The 17,014-nt window shown below is 42.0% G+C and overlaps 1 protein-coding gene across 1 annotated transcript in view; it reads left to right on the top strand.

The window, feature by feature from the left end:
* The window catches only part of LOC124613347 (vegetative cell wall protein gp1-like), a 76,666-nt gene extending 59,941 nt beyond the window's left edge, over positions 1-16,725 (top strand). Inside the window, exon 3 of the mRNA XM_047142044.1 lies at positions 16,536-16,725. Within this exon, the coding sequence (XP_046998000.1) occupies positions 16,536-16,725 (190 nt within the window). The remainder of the gene's footprint in view (positions 1-16,535) is intronic.
* Positions 16,726-17,014: the final 289 nt, after the last annotated feature.

Here is a 17,014-nt window from a genome sequence, read left to right as displayed (position 1 = left end):
ATCAGAGTGTTTGGGTTTTCATCTTTCTGTTCACTGTTCCAGCGGACCGGTCGGCCCGCTATTAAAAGTGTGGCGGTGACTTCGTAAGCCGTTTCTTCAGCGAATTGCTTGTCGCTACGAACGCCGCCACAAAACATCCACTATATTGGAATCCGGCTGTTTCATTCTATGACATACCGCCTGTGAGCGGTGTTTTGTTCTGATGGACAATGAATGTTGGGTAAAAAGGTTACGAGCTTCTCCACTCTTGTGTTTTAGCCGTATGTTCACCTGAAGATGTGGCTTTTAGTGCCACGAAACGATAGTGATCCAATAATAAAGGATTAACTACAGCTGAAGGGGTTATTAATATCCAAGATGAATCATGCAGCAGTTGACTGCCGTGAACAAGCGGTTCCTCCTGCGTACACAACCAATGTCCATGAAAATGGATAGGTCTGAAGATGTGTTTGCAATGGTTGAAACCGGTCACCTTTGACTAAATGTGCACTGCGATCTAGACTTTTATAATTATATTCAAAGATTATAATTGGATCACTGAACCTGCAACAGTCTTTACGTAATTTTTAACTCAGATAAGTTGTAGTAGCTGCTGAATATACTTGTACAATTAAAGAACAGAACGACACAAAGTAGGCAAAAAGTCGTTTCTATATCACCTGATGATACTGAAGGTATATAGGATTAAATATGAGTTCGAGTAGGAATGTTTGTATTCCTTATATTTTTAGTTTCACACTTGTTACGTATGGTGAGACGACAGCTGAAAAATTGTCTGATGTGAGGTGTAAAGCTGAAGTGAAAATAAAACGAGCTGTATCGAAGGTGAGCGATTTAATACCAAGTGATTCTGATTATACTGATGGTGAAATCGACAAAGAAGTTTCTCAATGTCAAAATAGATATGAAATATGTTTGATAATGTCTTTATTACATGCATTCAATGATTACACGTCAGAATAGGAAAGAAAAGTGATATTTTTTGTGAAAATATAAAATCTGAAATTATTACTATATGAGTTCAGGCATCAAATGAAACATGAAACCGTTAGTGAAACAGGACATTGAAAAACGGTTTGCAAACTTCTGAGTGAACATGTTAATTCCAAATTGAAGTCCTTCTTCCAATTTCGATTGAGAATTTGGCACTGTGCACAAACTTTGTGAACTGCACAAATGAGAATCGGATTTAACCATCAAGCAAAAGTTGGAATTTCATTGATACGCTTAACAAACCATCCCTGAACATATAGAGGTAAAGCAAGCGACAGATGAGGAAACTATGTACAAAAAGTTAGATGGAATAAGTGTGAACTAAGCAACGGCAGCCTACCTTGTTTTGGCGACCTTGAAATCAAGATGAATTGTACACTTGATGCTAAACTAAAAGCATGTGACTTCTTTCAAAGTGAACAGCTAGTGTATAATACCACTGGTCATAACAAATTGATTAGAACTGACCAAGAAATTCGACAACAGTCACAACGGCTGGCACAGCATCTGATACTTGCGTCAGAAGCGGCTGCCTTTATAAGATTTAAATTTCATTATTACCTCAATTCATAAGCGACAGTGCACCCGAAACTGATTACACATCAGTTTACGAGTGTATTGCTGGTATCTTGGTCAGCGCAGGAACAAATTCAAAAAATGTTCAAATGTGTGTGAAATGTTATGGGACTTAACTGGTAAGGTCATCAGTCCCTAAGCTTACACACTACTTAACCTAAATTATCCTAACGACAAACACGTACACCCATGCCCAAGGGAGGACTCGAACCTTCGCCGGAACCAGCCGCACAGTCCATGACTGCAGCGCCTAAGACCGCTCGGCTCAAACTTATCTGACAGTAGAAAGCAATGAAAACTACGGTGACAAATTTGTCTTCACAATACGGCAGGTTAACAACCAAAGTCACTGTATTGAAACGTAGCTGCCAAATGCTAATACTCCGTAATCTAAAACAGAAATAGCTTCAGATGGAAAGTTAATTCACAGTCATGAAGAATTAAATTTCGTCACACGTAGAAACCTTCAACTATTCAATCTTTATCTCAGGATGGCGCTTCGAGGAAAGTGCTGGGCCTGAAGTGAATCCATATGAGAATCCCTTAAGTAAAAAATGGCTACGGAAGAATGTAGTATCAGCATTTCAGTCTAAATTCTAAATTATTTCCCAGATCTATTGAGATGCGTTGCAGTCGGTTGCTACTGCTGTCCACTCAGGGTACAAGGATGTTGGTAAGCAGAACCGTCCTGGGTCAGCAGGGTGTAGTCCTATATATTATTCGGCGAGGTGGCGAATGAGCTGTCTTGGAGCTTCACAGTCGTAGTTTACTGCTGAAACGTTTCCCTGACTGTATACATTTGGCCTGTTATGTAGATAGCAAAGGGAACTTTCATTATACTATTTCAGTCATTTGGCGTTTAGGTTTAATCCCGTTGTCAACCAGCTGCAGCGAAAGACGGCCAACTGGGCTTCGGGATTGTAACCGGTTTCTTGCCAGCTGAGTTATGTCCTAGCGGACGGACAGTTCACCTATGTTCCATGAATTTCTTGTATTCCAGTAAGAGGACTCCCTGCCTAAAATGGGAAGGAAGGGAGTATAGCTGTACGGGCGACTATTGGAAGCCAATACAGTGGATGATGCAACCGGCAACTGATAATCATCCATCTATCATTCAGAACTGACAAGGGAACCTCCCCATCGCACCCCCCTCAGATTTAGTTATAAGTTGGCACAGTGGATAGGCCTTGAAAAACTGAACACAGATCAATTGAGAAAACAGGAAGAAGTTGTGTGGAACTGTGAAAAAATAAGCAAAATATACAAACTGAGTAGTTCAAGGGAACATAAGCAACATTAAGGACGACGGGAACGCAGGAGCGCCGTGGTCTCGTGGTAACGTGAGCAGCTGCGGAACGAAAGGTCCTTGGTTCAAATCTTCCATCGAGTGAAAAGTTTTATTTTCAGTTTATGTGACAAACTCTTATGTTTTCATCACTTTTTTGGGAGTGATTATCACATCCACAAGAAAACCTAAATCGGGCAAGGTAGAAGAATCTTTTTACCCATTCTCCAAGTGTACAAGTTAGGTCGGTCGACAACATATTCCTGTCATGTGACGCACATGCCGTCACCAGTGTCGTATAGAATATATCAGATGTGTTTTCCTGTGGAGGAATCGGTTGACCTATGACCTTGCGATCAAATGTTTTTTCTTCCCATTGGAGAGGCACGTCCTTTCGTCTACTAATCGCACGGTTTCGCGATGCGGTCGCAAAACACAGACACGAAACTTATTACAGTGAACAGAGATGTCAATGAACGATCGGACAGATAACTATGCAAAAATAAAGAAAGTAAAGTGTTCAGTCAAGGAAAGACTTGAACCAAGGACCTCTCATTCAGCAGCTGCTCAAGCTACCACGGGACCACGGCGCTCCTACGCTCACTTTGTCCAATATGTTGCTTATGTCTCCCATGGACTACTCAGTTTGTATATTTTGCTTATTTTTTCACAGTTCCACACAACTTCTTCCTGTTTTCTCAGTTGATCTGTGTTCAGTATATAAAGGCCTATTCACTATGCCAACTTATAACTAAATCTGAGGGGGGTGCGATGGGGAGGTTCCCTTGTGAGCACTATTCAACCAGACTGCTGCACACTATTTGGCTACAGAGTGCTGGGTTAATGCGTAATTCCGCTGTTTCAGAAAACGTCTGTGTAACATCTGCAAGACATACAGGAAAATGACACATATAAGTGGGTAGAGCATCTCTAGAAGTTTTATTCCTGATAGGTGCCTTAGCGCAGTTCAACGGAATGTCACAATTCGTAGACAAGTCATCCTCTCTGTATTGACATATCGCATTAGTTCACGCCTGTAGGTAAGCAACACAGTGAAAAAATTTCTAAAGTGGGCTGCTGTCGCCCCGTCCCATACATTCGTGTCACCAACTTCACAGAATTGCTAGCATGTCCTGACTTGGTTGTGACACAAATTGATCCCATTTGAGACCCGCTGAAACAGGTTCTTCGAGAGTTTGTAATTTGCGTTTCTGGAATTTGTGCATACTTTGCATGTTTCAAACGCTAGGCAACAATTTTGAATTTGCTGTTTATTCGCGCTCAATCTTTGGACAGAATAGCTGTGTCACTGCAAGATGTGCTTCTTTTGTCATCGCTGTTTGGCAGCGAGGAGCGCGGGAGTTTTGTCGTTAAGAGGAGTAGTGAGACATACGCCAAGCAGAGGATTCGTGCCAATGTTAACGTAAGGTTAAGTGCATCTGTGTTTAAGTAAAATGATTTGTGTTTCAATATTGTGCAACAGAGGAGAAAGATTCTATTAATGATTTGGAATTAAATGAGATGTACTGAGATTAGAAAAGAATATGAAGAGGAATAAAGGTTTTTTTTTTTGTTTGTTTATTGGCACTGCAGTCCCGCGTAGCATTTCAGTGGAGGAACAGGAAACTGTGAGATTACAGCTCTTTTCATACACAAAGAATACACAATGATATACATAATTTCTCACTGACACGTCTTTTGCTACCGACAATGGAGATCAATCTAATTTCGACGTTTCGCAGACAATCCAAGCCTAAAGAATCGTGAAACAGCAGCAGGCGAAGGCAGACAACAGTTACAAGAAGTTTTACAATCACATTCATGTGTTTTTGACAATGTACCCAGTACTACGTGAGCAAGTCCGTATATGACCCCATGACACTTGGTTCCCAAAAAAGGAGGGATCGTTGAGGCTTGTGTTAGATTCACGACAGATTGATGACATTATAGTTACTGAAATGAATAGACCAGACACACTTGATGAAATCCTAGAACAGTTTCATGGAGCTACAGTATTTTTGACATTACATTTAAAGTCTGGATTTTGGCAAATAAAACTTCATCCCAGTTGTCGTAAATACAACACGTTATTATGCTTCGGTAATTGTTACCAATTCTGCAAATTACGTTTTGGCTTTACCATATCATCAGCAGCTTTCATTCGTGGCATGAAAACTATTATTCAATCTGATGTAAAAGAAGGATCACAACGTATGTCGATGATATACTTATTGTGCAAGCAACTTGCCATAAATACAACAGTAAAGTACTTTTAATGCACTACTGGATACATTTTCGCGCCAGGGTATTACAGTCAGTCAGTTTGGAAAATCATCTATTAAGTTCTAAGGCCACATCATCTCTGTTGAGCGAATTGAACCTGACCCAGATAAACTTAAAGCTATGTGAGACATCACTGCTCCCACAGATAAAAGCAACCACAAAGTTTTCTTGGCCTGATCAGGCTTTTTTTAGGCGTTTCATTCATTATACAGCTTCGGACACCAAGCGATTGTCAGCTCGGTTGTAATAACTCAAATTGTTTCTGTAATGATCAGGTACTAACTGAATTTCTGAATTTGAAACATTCTTAATTGAATGCTCCTTTATTTATGACACCCAAATTTTTCCAAAGATTTTTGTATTGCAACAGACAGTTACAAAACAGCCCTTGGCGTTAATCTTTTCCAGAAATTAGAAAACAAGGAGTAATCATCACGAAAAGTATTGTTTTTGCCAGTCGTGTACTTTCCCCAGGAGAAAGAAATTATTCCCTTCAGAACTTGAAACATTATGAGTCGTCTTTGTTTTTACAAAATTTTGTTATTTCTTGTACGGCAAACACCGAATGTGTATACAGACCACCGCGCAATTGAGCTCCTCATGTGCGCTAAATTTACACTTGATCATCGTGAACGATGGAAACGTCATCTACAGGAATTCAATTCCACAGTCATACATAGTCCAGGCAGACAAAATGTAGTCGCCGACGCTTTATCAAGGTGTCTTACTGGTTTTCAAACGACTACTTCCACAAAATTGTCTGTCTCCCTACAGTCTTCTTTATATACAGCAAGTTGCGTTTGAAAGCAATTATGGCATAACAAACGAAATTCTGTTATAGACATCGTTATTTGGTACGAAATCACATCCTTTTCAAACGTTTAAGACCCGACACTAATACTTGGCCTCATTGTATTCCCCATCTTCTTCTCAACATATTAATATGGTATATACATAGAGCTATGTCTATTACAAACCATGGAAGTGTCCCCTCATACTTCATCAAACATCCTACTTCATGAACATGCAGAAAGGAAGTAGACGAGTTCTGGCGATATTCAAACTCTGCCTGCATGCGAAATCTTCCACTATATCATATTTGGTTCCACTTTTCACAATTGTTCCCATTAAATTACGGCATTTAGTGGCGGTCGACCTCTACGAGCCTATTACAAAGAACAAAAATGGTTCTTCGTACATATTTGTTGCATTTGAGCTAAAATGTTTTTTTTTCTTTACGTCAGTTCTCAGAGCTACAGTGGAAACTGTTTCAGTTGCTTTCACTATGAAATTTTTACCACACGTAGGATATTTAGAAAAGTTCATATCTGACGATGGACCACAATTTCGTTCCGCAACTTGGACGCGTACATTACACAACAGAAAGCTTAATATAATTTTTATTTCCAGATACCGCACTTCCTCCAATTCTTGTGAAATTGCAACGAAAGAGACTGGAAACATATGTAGACTTTATCGCCACAAACAACACACTGAATGGACAAATATATTCAGATTTTTCAGGACACCATTGATTCAATTCCTAGCGATTAAATTTTGCTCTCACCACAATTGGTATTGAAGAACAAAAATCCGCCAGACAAAATAAAAGAACTCATTTCTTTTCCCAAGTAACAATATTTACGTCATCGAGAACTGATTGACCTCACAGTTACTAATATAAAAACGGCAGATGGGAAGAGGAAAATTCTACAAAAGAAAGTAAGTCACACTAGGAAAGTCGAAGCTGGACGAAAAGTTTTACTTCGAGCACATCTATTCTTTTTTAAAGCAAAGAACACGTGTCACAAATTTGCATTACTTTATAACTGACCATTTCGGATTTGACCAATTCCACATCTCAAAGTAGTACATATTGAAACACTCAGAAAGAAAGTTCGACAGGTCTTCATCACATCACCAATATAAAACCGTTCATTGAATAATTATTTGACATTATTTTTTTCCTAATGATGACAACAAAGCACCTATTTATAGCAATTACGTAGTTCACATTCTTTTGACATCAACAGTTTGTACATACACTGAAGAGCCAAAGAAACATACGAAATATCGTGTAGGGCCCCCTTGAGCACGCAGGGGTGGTGGAGATCTCTTCTGAACAGCGCATTGCTGGATATCCCAGATATGCTCGGTAATTTTCATGTCTAGGGAGTTTGATAGCCGGCAAAAGTGTTTAACCTAAGGAGAGTATTCCTGGAGCCACTCTGTAGCAGTTCTGGACGTGTGGGGTGTCACATTGTCCTGCTGAAATTGCCCAAGTCCGTCGTTATGCACAATAGACATGAATGGATGCAGATGATCGGACACGATGCTTACGTATGTGTCACCTGTCATAGTCGTATCTAGACGTATCAGGTATCGCACATCAATGCAACTGCACACACCCTACCCCATTACAAAGCCTCCACCAGTTTGAACAGTCACCTGCTCACATGCAGAGTCCATGGATTCATGAGGTTGTCTCCACACCCATACACGTCGCTCCGCCCAATACAATCTGAAACGGGGATCGTCCGACCAGGCAATGTGCTTCCAGTCATCAACAGTCCAATGTCGGTGTTGGCGGGCCTAGGCGAGGTATAATGCTTTGTGTTGTGCAGTCATCGAGGGTGCAAGAGTGGACCTGCGGCTCCGAAAGCCCATATCAATGATGTTTCGATCAATGGTTCCCACGCTGAACTTCTTGATGGCCCAGCATTGAAATCTGCAGAAATTTGCGGAAGGGTTGCACTTGTGTCGCGTTGAACGATTCTCTTCAGTCGTCGTTGGTCCCGTTGTTGCAGGATATTTTTTCAGCCGCAGCGATGAGGGAGATTTGACGTTTTACCGGATACCTGATATTCAAGGTACACTCGTGAAATGGTCGTATGGGAAAATCCCCACTTCATCGCTACTTCGGAGATGCTGTGTCCCATCGCTCGGGCGCCGACTATAACACCACGCTCAATCTCACTTAAGCGTTGATAACCTGCCATTGTAGCAGCAGTAACAGATATAACAACTGCGCCAGACACTTGTTGTCCTATATAGTCGTCGCCGGCCGCAGCGCCGTGTTCTGCCTGTTTACATGTCTGTATACCGGGTGATCAAAAAGTCAGTATAAATTTGAAAACTTAATAAACCACGGAATAATGTAGATAGAGAGGTAAAAATTGACACACATGCTTGGAATGACATGGGGTTTTATTAGAACAAAAAAAGAAAAAAAAACAAATTTCACAAAATGTCCCACAGATGGCACTGGACAGCAAAACGTCAGCGCTGTTACCGTGACGGGTGAGAGGTACGCCGATATGTTAGAAAAATGGTTCAAATGGCTCTGAGCACTATGGGACTTAACTTCTAAGGTCATCAGTCCCCTAGAACTTAGAACTACTTAAACCTAAGTAACCTAAGGACATCACACACATCCATGCCCGAGGCAGGATTCGAACCTGCGACCGTAGCAATCGCGCAGTTCCAGACTGTAGCGCCTTTAACCGCTTGGCCACCCCGGCCGGCGATATGTTACAGAATTGCATCATCCCCAGCCTGCTGGATCGTACGATGTGTATGCAGGATGGCGCTCCACCCCATATTGCTAGACGCGTGAAAGATCTCTTGCGCGCGTCGTTTGGTGATGATCGTGTGCTCAGCCGCCACTTTCGTCGTGCTTGGCCTCCCAGGTCCCCAGACCTCAGTCCGTGCGCTTATTGGCTTTGGGGTTACCTGAAGTCGCAAGTGTATCGTGATCGACCGACATCTCTAGGGATGCTGAAAGACAACATCCGACGCCAATGCCTTACCATAACTCCGGACATGCTTTACAGTGCTGTTCACAACATTTTCCTCGACTACAGCTATTGTTGAGGAATGATGGTGGACATATTGAGCATTTCCTGTAAAGAACATCATCTTTGCTTTGTCTTACTTTGTTATGCTAATTATTACTATTCTGATCAGATGAAGCGCCATCTGTTGGACATTTTTTGAACTTTTGTAATTTTTTTTCTGTTCTAATAAAGCCCCATGTCATACCAAGCATGTGTGTCAATTTGTACCTCTCTATCTACACTCCTGGAAATGGAAAAAAGAACACATTGACACCGGTGTGTCAGACCCACCATACTTGCTCCGGACACTGCGAGAGGGCTGTACAAGCAATGATCACACGCACGGCACAGCGGACACACCAGGAACCGCCGTGTTGGCCGTCGAATGGCGCTAGCTGCACAGCATTTGTGCGCCGCCGCCGTCAGTGTCAGCCAGTTTGCTGTGGCATACGGAGCTCCATCGCAGTCTTTAACACTGGTAGCATGCCGCAACAGCGTGGACATGAACCGTATGTGCAGTTGACGGACTTTGAGCGAGGGCGTATAGTGGGCATGCGGGAGGCCTGGTGGACGTACCGCCGAATTGCTCAACACGTGGGGCGTGAGGTCTCCACAGTACATCGATGTTGTCGCCAGTGGTCGGCGGAAGGTGCACGTGCCCGTCGACCTGGGACCGGACCGCAGCGACGCACGGATGCACGCCAAGACCGTAGGATCCTACGCAGTGCCGTAGGGGACCGCACCGCCACTTCCCAGCAAATTAGGGACACTGTTGCTCCTGGGGTATCGGCGAGGACCATTCGCAACCGTCTCCATGAAGCTGGGCTACGGTCCCGCACACCGTTAGGCCGTCTTCCGCTCACGCCCCAACATCGTGCAGCCCGCCTCCAGTGGTGTCGCGACAGGCGTGAATGGAGGGACGAATGGAGACGTGTCGTCTTCAGCGATGAGAGTCGCTTCTGCCTTGGTGCCAATGATGGTCGTATGCGTGTTTGGCGCCGTGCAGGTGAGCGCCACAATCAGGACTGCATACGACCGAGGCACACAGGGGCAACACCCGGCATCATGGTGTGGGGAGCGATCTCCTACACTGGCCGTACACTACTGGTGATCGTCGAGGGGACACTGAATAGTGCACGGTACATCCAAACCGTCATCGAACCCATCGTTCTACCATTCCTAGACCGGCAAGGGAACTTGCTGTTCCAACAGGACAATGCACGTCCGCATGTATCCCGTGCCACCCAACGTGCTCTAGAAGGTGTAAGTCAACTACCCTGGCCAGCAAGATCTCCAGATCTGTCCCCCATTGAGCATGTTTGGGACTGGATGAAGCGTCGTCTTACGCGGTCTGCACGTCCAGCACGAACGCTGGTCCAACTGAGGTGCCAGGTGGAAATGGCATGGCAAGCCGTTCCACAGGACTACATCCAGCATCTCTACGATCGTCTCCATGGGAGAATAGCAGCCTGCATTGCTGCGAAAGGTGGATATACACTGTACTAGTGCCGACATTGAGCATGCTCTGTTGCCTGTGTCTATGTGCCTGTGGTTCTGTCAGTGTGACCATGTGATGTATCTGACCCAAGGAATGTGTCAATAAAGTTTCCCCTTCCTGGGACAATGAATTCACGGTGTTCTTATTTCAATTTCCAGGAGTGTACATTATTCCGTGATTTATTCAGTTTTAAAATTTATACTGACTTTTTGATCACCCAGTATTTGAATACGCATGCCTATACCAGTTTCTTTGGCAGGTCAGTGTAGTTAGTAGTTAAGTTTTTTCTGCAGGTTTTCTTTCATTCACTTGTATGTGGACATAAAAGTAACATTTTATTTGTCTCATACAGTACTATAGGAATAAGCCATTTCGTTTGTTTATTCTCATTGCTTCATGACTTTTATGTAACAAATACAATGATTGTTACAGAGCATATACAACGTCATCTTGTAAGACAACTGACCTAGATCTTTACAATCCATCATTTTACAAGCGAAGGATATGTAAAAGTAGACAGCAATGATATTTTCGATGAAGACAAAGCCGTCACCGAAGATAAAAGAAACATGAGAAAAAATAACATCAAATTTCTACGCCTTGTAATGCGTTTTCTCTTACAGGCTATCATATAGAAATATGCAAGAATGGATTCAATATAGTAGTAATAAGACAGGTAGCGTATACATAGTGGAACAGGTATAAGATGTAATGTCTGTTATGGGAGCAGATATTTAATTTCAGCACTGAGATACTCTAACAGTGAGCTGTAACGAGGGTTTCTTCATTGACTGTAAATGTTTGACTAAAGGTGCCTTATGTGAAGTGAAGACTTAAGGATTTATTATAGATGAAATATGTGAAACGATGATTTATGGATTTTTATATGAGGATATGAAGAGCTAACAAGAAGTGAGGATGGCGATCCTTTTATGATTATGATGCAGACATTTATAATTTATGATATGAAGTATGGAATACTGATGTTAGGGATTGTTAGGGATTACGTGATGATTTTTCCTTTGGTGCTTGTGTTTTGGTGTGTTTCTCTGATGAGTAATATTTCTAATAGTTTGCGATAAGCTGTTACTAAACGATAACACACATCTATGAACTTACAGGAAGATAAACACTTTGTTTCTAGAATATCCATTTTCTATTTGTGAATAGCAACGTGAAGGATTTGTAGCTTATGACCGACATGCCCGGTTTCATTATTATTTAATTTAGCAATATCTGTTGTCATTTTAGTGAGGCCAATTACTTCTTTCGCGATCTTCTTGTTAAATGACGGCTCAATATTAAACTTCAATGCCTTATTTAACATTTCTACTTCCGTATTGTCAAATACAATATTTGTTTTGTTAACCACCCGTGGATAAAAGTCTAAAGATGAAAGGATTTGTGGTTGATCTTTTCCATCTTCGCGTGTGTTATTACTTAATTTACGAAGTTTTTTATCTTGTTTTTCTTTTTTCTTTATAAACTCCTTCTGTAGTATTTTGTGAAGTCTACATGTAACCTCCTCCCATACGTTCACCGGTAATATTTCCTTGACCTTAGTCTCTGCTTGAACTATTTGTTTAATATTGAGCCGTCATTTAAGAAGAAGATCGCGAAAGAAGTAATTGCCCTCACTAAAATGACAACAGATATTGCTAAATTAAAAAATAATGAAACCGGGCATGTCGGTCATAAGCTACATAAAATAGTAAAAAATGAACTAAATAAGCGAAATAGTGTTAATCATAAGACTAGAGCAGACCGACTAACTGTCGATTCTATAAATAAAAAAACTTAATGAAGTGAAAGCTATTGCCACGAAAGCGGATAAGGGAAATACGGTCGTAATATTAAAAGAGGGGGAGTACGTTTCGAAGACCTTAGCGTTTTTTGTCGAAAATAGCATTACGGAAATTCCGAAAGACATAACAGCCAATTTCCAAATTAAACTAAAAAAAATGTTCTTAAACGCACACACTTCCTGCTGACAGAAGCCGAAAAAAGAAGATGTGTTATCATGAATCCAACGGCCCCCAAATTAAGATCACAGGTGAAGATACATAAAGATCTGCATCCGGTTCGTCCGATTGTTAACGGTCGAAATAGTCCAGCATATAAAATAACGAAATTGTTAAACCAAATTCTGAAAAAGACTTAAGTGTATAAAAATAACTATTCGGTACGTGGTAGTATGACCATGATAGGTGAAATTAAAGATGCGTCAGTCACTGACACTTCCCGTTTGGTTTCGTTGGATGTTAAGAACTTTTACTCCAGTGTTCCGGTTAACGAAACTATAGAAATCATTAAGAGAAATTTCCTTAAATACGGTAAAATTTCAACGCAAGAGACAATTGAATTTATTGAACTCCTACAGCTCACTACAAGTTTTAATTATTTTACGTTTAATATCAAATTTTATATTCAGGACGATGGGTTAGCCATGGGGTCCAGTATTTCAGGAACTATGGCGGACATTTTTATCAACGACCTTGAAGAGAAGTTCTAAATTCTGACGATATCATTATGGATAAAACTGTTTAATTCAAACGTTATGTTGACGACACACTGTTACTTGTCGATGGTTCCCGTGAGGACATTGAGGAAATAGTAAAAAAGTTCAACGACGCACATGATAAAATAGAATTTACCGTGGAGTATGAAACTGACAATTGTTTGCAGTTCCTGGACCTGAATATAAAAAACCAGGGCAACAAACATGCGTTCTCCGTTTATAGGAAACAAACTATGACTGATGCCGCGATCCCGAATGATTCATGCCATCCGCAGGCTTATAAAGAAGCTGCTTTCCGTAGTCTCGTGCATAGGGCAGTCAATACACCTATGAGCGAAAAAGATAGGGAGACTGAAATCAATACCGTTAAGAGAATAGCGATGAATAACGGTTACAGAATAGATATGGTTAAAAAACTGTTACGGAAAAGTAATAAGCGCAAAAAGAAAAAACCTGATGGAGAGAAAGTGAAAATTATCACGATGCCATACTACGGAACAGTCTCACAAAAGATAGCAAATATTTTTAAGCCATACGATGTTAAAAAAGCTTTTCAGACTAATAAGCTAGTGAGGTATAGCCTTAAGCACGATATTGGCGAGAAGAGAAATAAGTTTGAAAGATCGGGAGTTTATAAGATTCAGTGCAGAACTTGTGATGCAAAATATATAGGGCAGACAGGAAGATCATTCGCGATCCGGTATAAAGAACATAAAGATGCGTTCAGGTTAGGAAATTGTGACAAATCAGCTGTTGCGAACCATATATATGAAACACGCCATCCCCTTCATGGCATAGAAGATAACGTAGAGATATTGCATGTAGAAAAGAAAGGGAGGAAACGTGATTTACTAGAGGAATTAGAGATAGCTATCCATGAAAAGAAACAAAGCAATATTCTAAATGCACAAGATAATTTTAAAGAAATGAGATTTTCTAGCGGGTTTTTAGGATTATTTTAGGGTAGGTATGCGACTTTAAACTTGTAGCATGTTACTGACGGAGTTGCGAGAGGCTAACGATGGCAGACCAATGCAATAAGTAAATAAGGCGCCCAATAGCACAGCGTTACCGTCAAGCACACGGCTGTAACCACGCCACAACACCTAAGCACGTCAGTCCACAACAGCTCCCGAGCCGACACAGTGCGACAGCATACTTGGTAGCTATGGGACGGCCATCGACTTGTGTCAATAACTTCAATGTAAGACGAGGACCCACAGTCCAATATACTTTTAATTCTGTTTTACTCTATGGACTTCCCAACTATTTGTGATGGTATTTTGTCTTTTTAGTCCGTTTAATTTCATGACATAGACTTTACAACCTGATGATGAGAGCATTGTCTCTTGAAACACGTTGTTAAAATGTATGTATAAGAATCGCTGTTGAATGTTAACAGTGATAACCAAAGATTTGTTTTTCTTGCTCATCCGCATTAACCTAAATTTTTCCAGATTTAGAGCTAGGTGCCATTCATCACACCAACGAAAACTTTGTCTAAGTCATTTTGTATCCTCTTACAGTCACTCATCTTCGACACCTTACCATTCACCACAGCTTCATCAGCAAACAACAGCAGATTGCTGCCCACTTTGTCTGCCAAATCATTTATGTGTGTAGAGAATAATAGAGGCCTTATCATTCTTCCCTGGGGACCTACTGACGACATCCTTGCCTCTGATAACGCTAGCCGTCGAGGACCACGTAATGGGTTTTATAACTTATGAAGTCTTCGAGCCACTCGGTTGTCTGTGAACCTGTTCCATGTGCTCGTACCTTCTTTAACAGCTTGCAATGGGGCACCGTGTCAAACATTTTCCGGAAGACTAGAAATATGGAATCTGCCTGTTGCCCGTCATCCACTGTTTCTAGCCCGTCATGTGTGGAAAGGACAAGCTGAGTTTCGCACGAGCGATGCTTTCTACAACCGTGTGGACGTAAGCTTCTCAGTCGCAAGAAAATTTATTATATTCGAACTGAGAACATCTTCAAGGATTATGCAGCAAGCCGATGTTAGGGATATTTGTCTGAAGCTTTGCTGGTCGGTTCTTTTGCCCTTTTTGTACACAGGAGTTACCTGCGCTTTTTTCCAGTAGCTTGCGGTTTTCTGCTGGGCTAGAGATTCACGATAAATGCAAGCTAAGTTAGGGCAAATGCCGTAGAGTACTGTTTGAAAAACCTGATTGGGGTTTCATCCGGGCCTGGTGACTTATTTGTTCAACTCCTTCAGTTTTTCACCACGCCTAGGGTTATTATTACCATGTCGTGAATACGGGAGTCTGTTGGATGGTCAAACGACTGTTTATTTGTACGATTCTCCTGCGTAAACGATTTCTTGACCTTGAAATTTCAAACTTCGTCTTTCGTTTTGCTATCTTCGCCAGACTGGTCAACAAGTGACTGGATCGAAGCCTTAGACCCACTCAGTGAGTTTACATAGGACCAGAATTTTCTCGGGTTGTATGCTTCGCACGTAGGTCTTTTCACCGACGCACGAATCTCTACTAACCTTTCATTGTCATTTGCGGTTCTCTTTAGAATCGAGTGTGCAACGTTCCGGACCTGTTGTGCTTCAATTCATGAACAATATTCCAGGGGGTGTTTTCCAACAAGATAACGCTCGCCCACTTACCGCTGTTGTAGTCCAGTAAGCTCTACAGAGTGTCGACATGTTTCTTTGACCTGTTCGATCACCAGTCTGTCTCCATTCGAAAACATATGTGATATCATCATATGACAACTCTAGCCTCATCCACAAACAGCATTAACTGTCAAGTGACTGACCAAGTGCTAAAGGTATGGACCTCTGTCATACAAAGTGAGATCCGACATTTGTACCACACAATGCATGCGTTTTTGCGTGCTTGAATTGAACATTCACCCGGTTACACCGGTTATTAATATACAAGTTATTTATTATTTAGCGTATGGCTACTACAGACATACACAAAATTAAATTACATATACATATGTACATATTTACACACAAGAAACTTAAGTTTGGCCTCGCAACTGAATACTCAGTCCTTCAATCTATCGCACTGCATCTGGATTTGCTAGCAGGAAGTCCTCTTCAGCACCGTGATAGGCTCGAATCCTGCATTCACTGACAATGTGGTGAACAGTCTTGTATGGAGCCCCGCAGTCACAGGCTGGATTAGGCAGATTCTTTCACTTAAAGAGAGCATCCGTGCATCGGCCATGGCTGGTACGGATTCTGTTGAGAGTAATCTAGGTTTTGCGTGATAGGTCGAATCCACTTGGAATTTTAGCACTTGAGAAGATGTCACTGCTTCCCACCCATAGGATCTCCTTGCAATGACATGTCAACTAACTGTACCAGTATTTCACATCTGCAATGACTTATCTCGGGCTTACATTAACCGGTGATTTGGAATATTAACCACTTAAATATGTGACATAGATAAGTATATTGCAGAAATTATTATACAGTAATTAATTTTGGTGTTGTGATTTTTTTTCCGTCAGTGTACTTTCGAAGCAATGTTACAAACGTTGATTAGCTTTTAATGTTTTCGACAGGCGTACGTCGAGTTTTACCCCAGTATTTGGTGGTTCGGCGAGTGAAACGGGCTCGCTGACGGCGGCCAGTTACATAAAGTTGCCAGCGCTCGGAACACCCCCGTGCCTGCCCAACAGCTGGCGGGCCAATCAAGTCGCCGGCGCGTCTGGTGCTGTTCCCGCGGCCGCCGCCGCTTTCTTCAGCAGATAGCCTGGGTGCCGGCCCCGAGCGCGTGCATTGTTAAAGAGCGGCGTGTCGCCTGCAACATTCAGCACCCCAGCTAATGGCGCCCGCCTCATGCAGCCTTAATGGCGCGCAACAACTGGGCCAGAAGGCGGCCACCCAGAGCACGGCGCGTCACATCCCGCACACTCTCCGGCAGCCACGTCAAGCCCAGCTCTTTTCTAGTTCCGCACCGCACTGCACTTACAACTTGGGCTCATACACAATGAAAGTACTGTCTGCACCGCACTTCAGTTTCCCACATCCAGTGTTGCCA

This window comes from Schistocerca americana, chromosome 4, assembly GCF_021461395.2.
Source record: "Schistocerca americana isolate TAMUIC-IGC-003095 chromosome 4, iqSchAmer2.1, whole genome shotgun sequence".
In the NCBI taxonomy this organism is placed as follows: domain Eukaryota; kingdom Metazoa; phylum Arthropoda; class Insecta; order Orthoptera; family Acrididae; genus Schistocerca; species Schistocerca americana.
The sequence above is the reverse complement of the archived record's forward strand: the minus strand, read 5'-3'. Positions and strand labels throughout refer to the sequence as shown.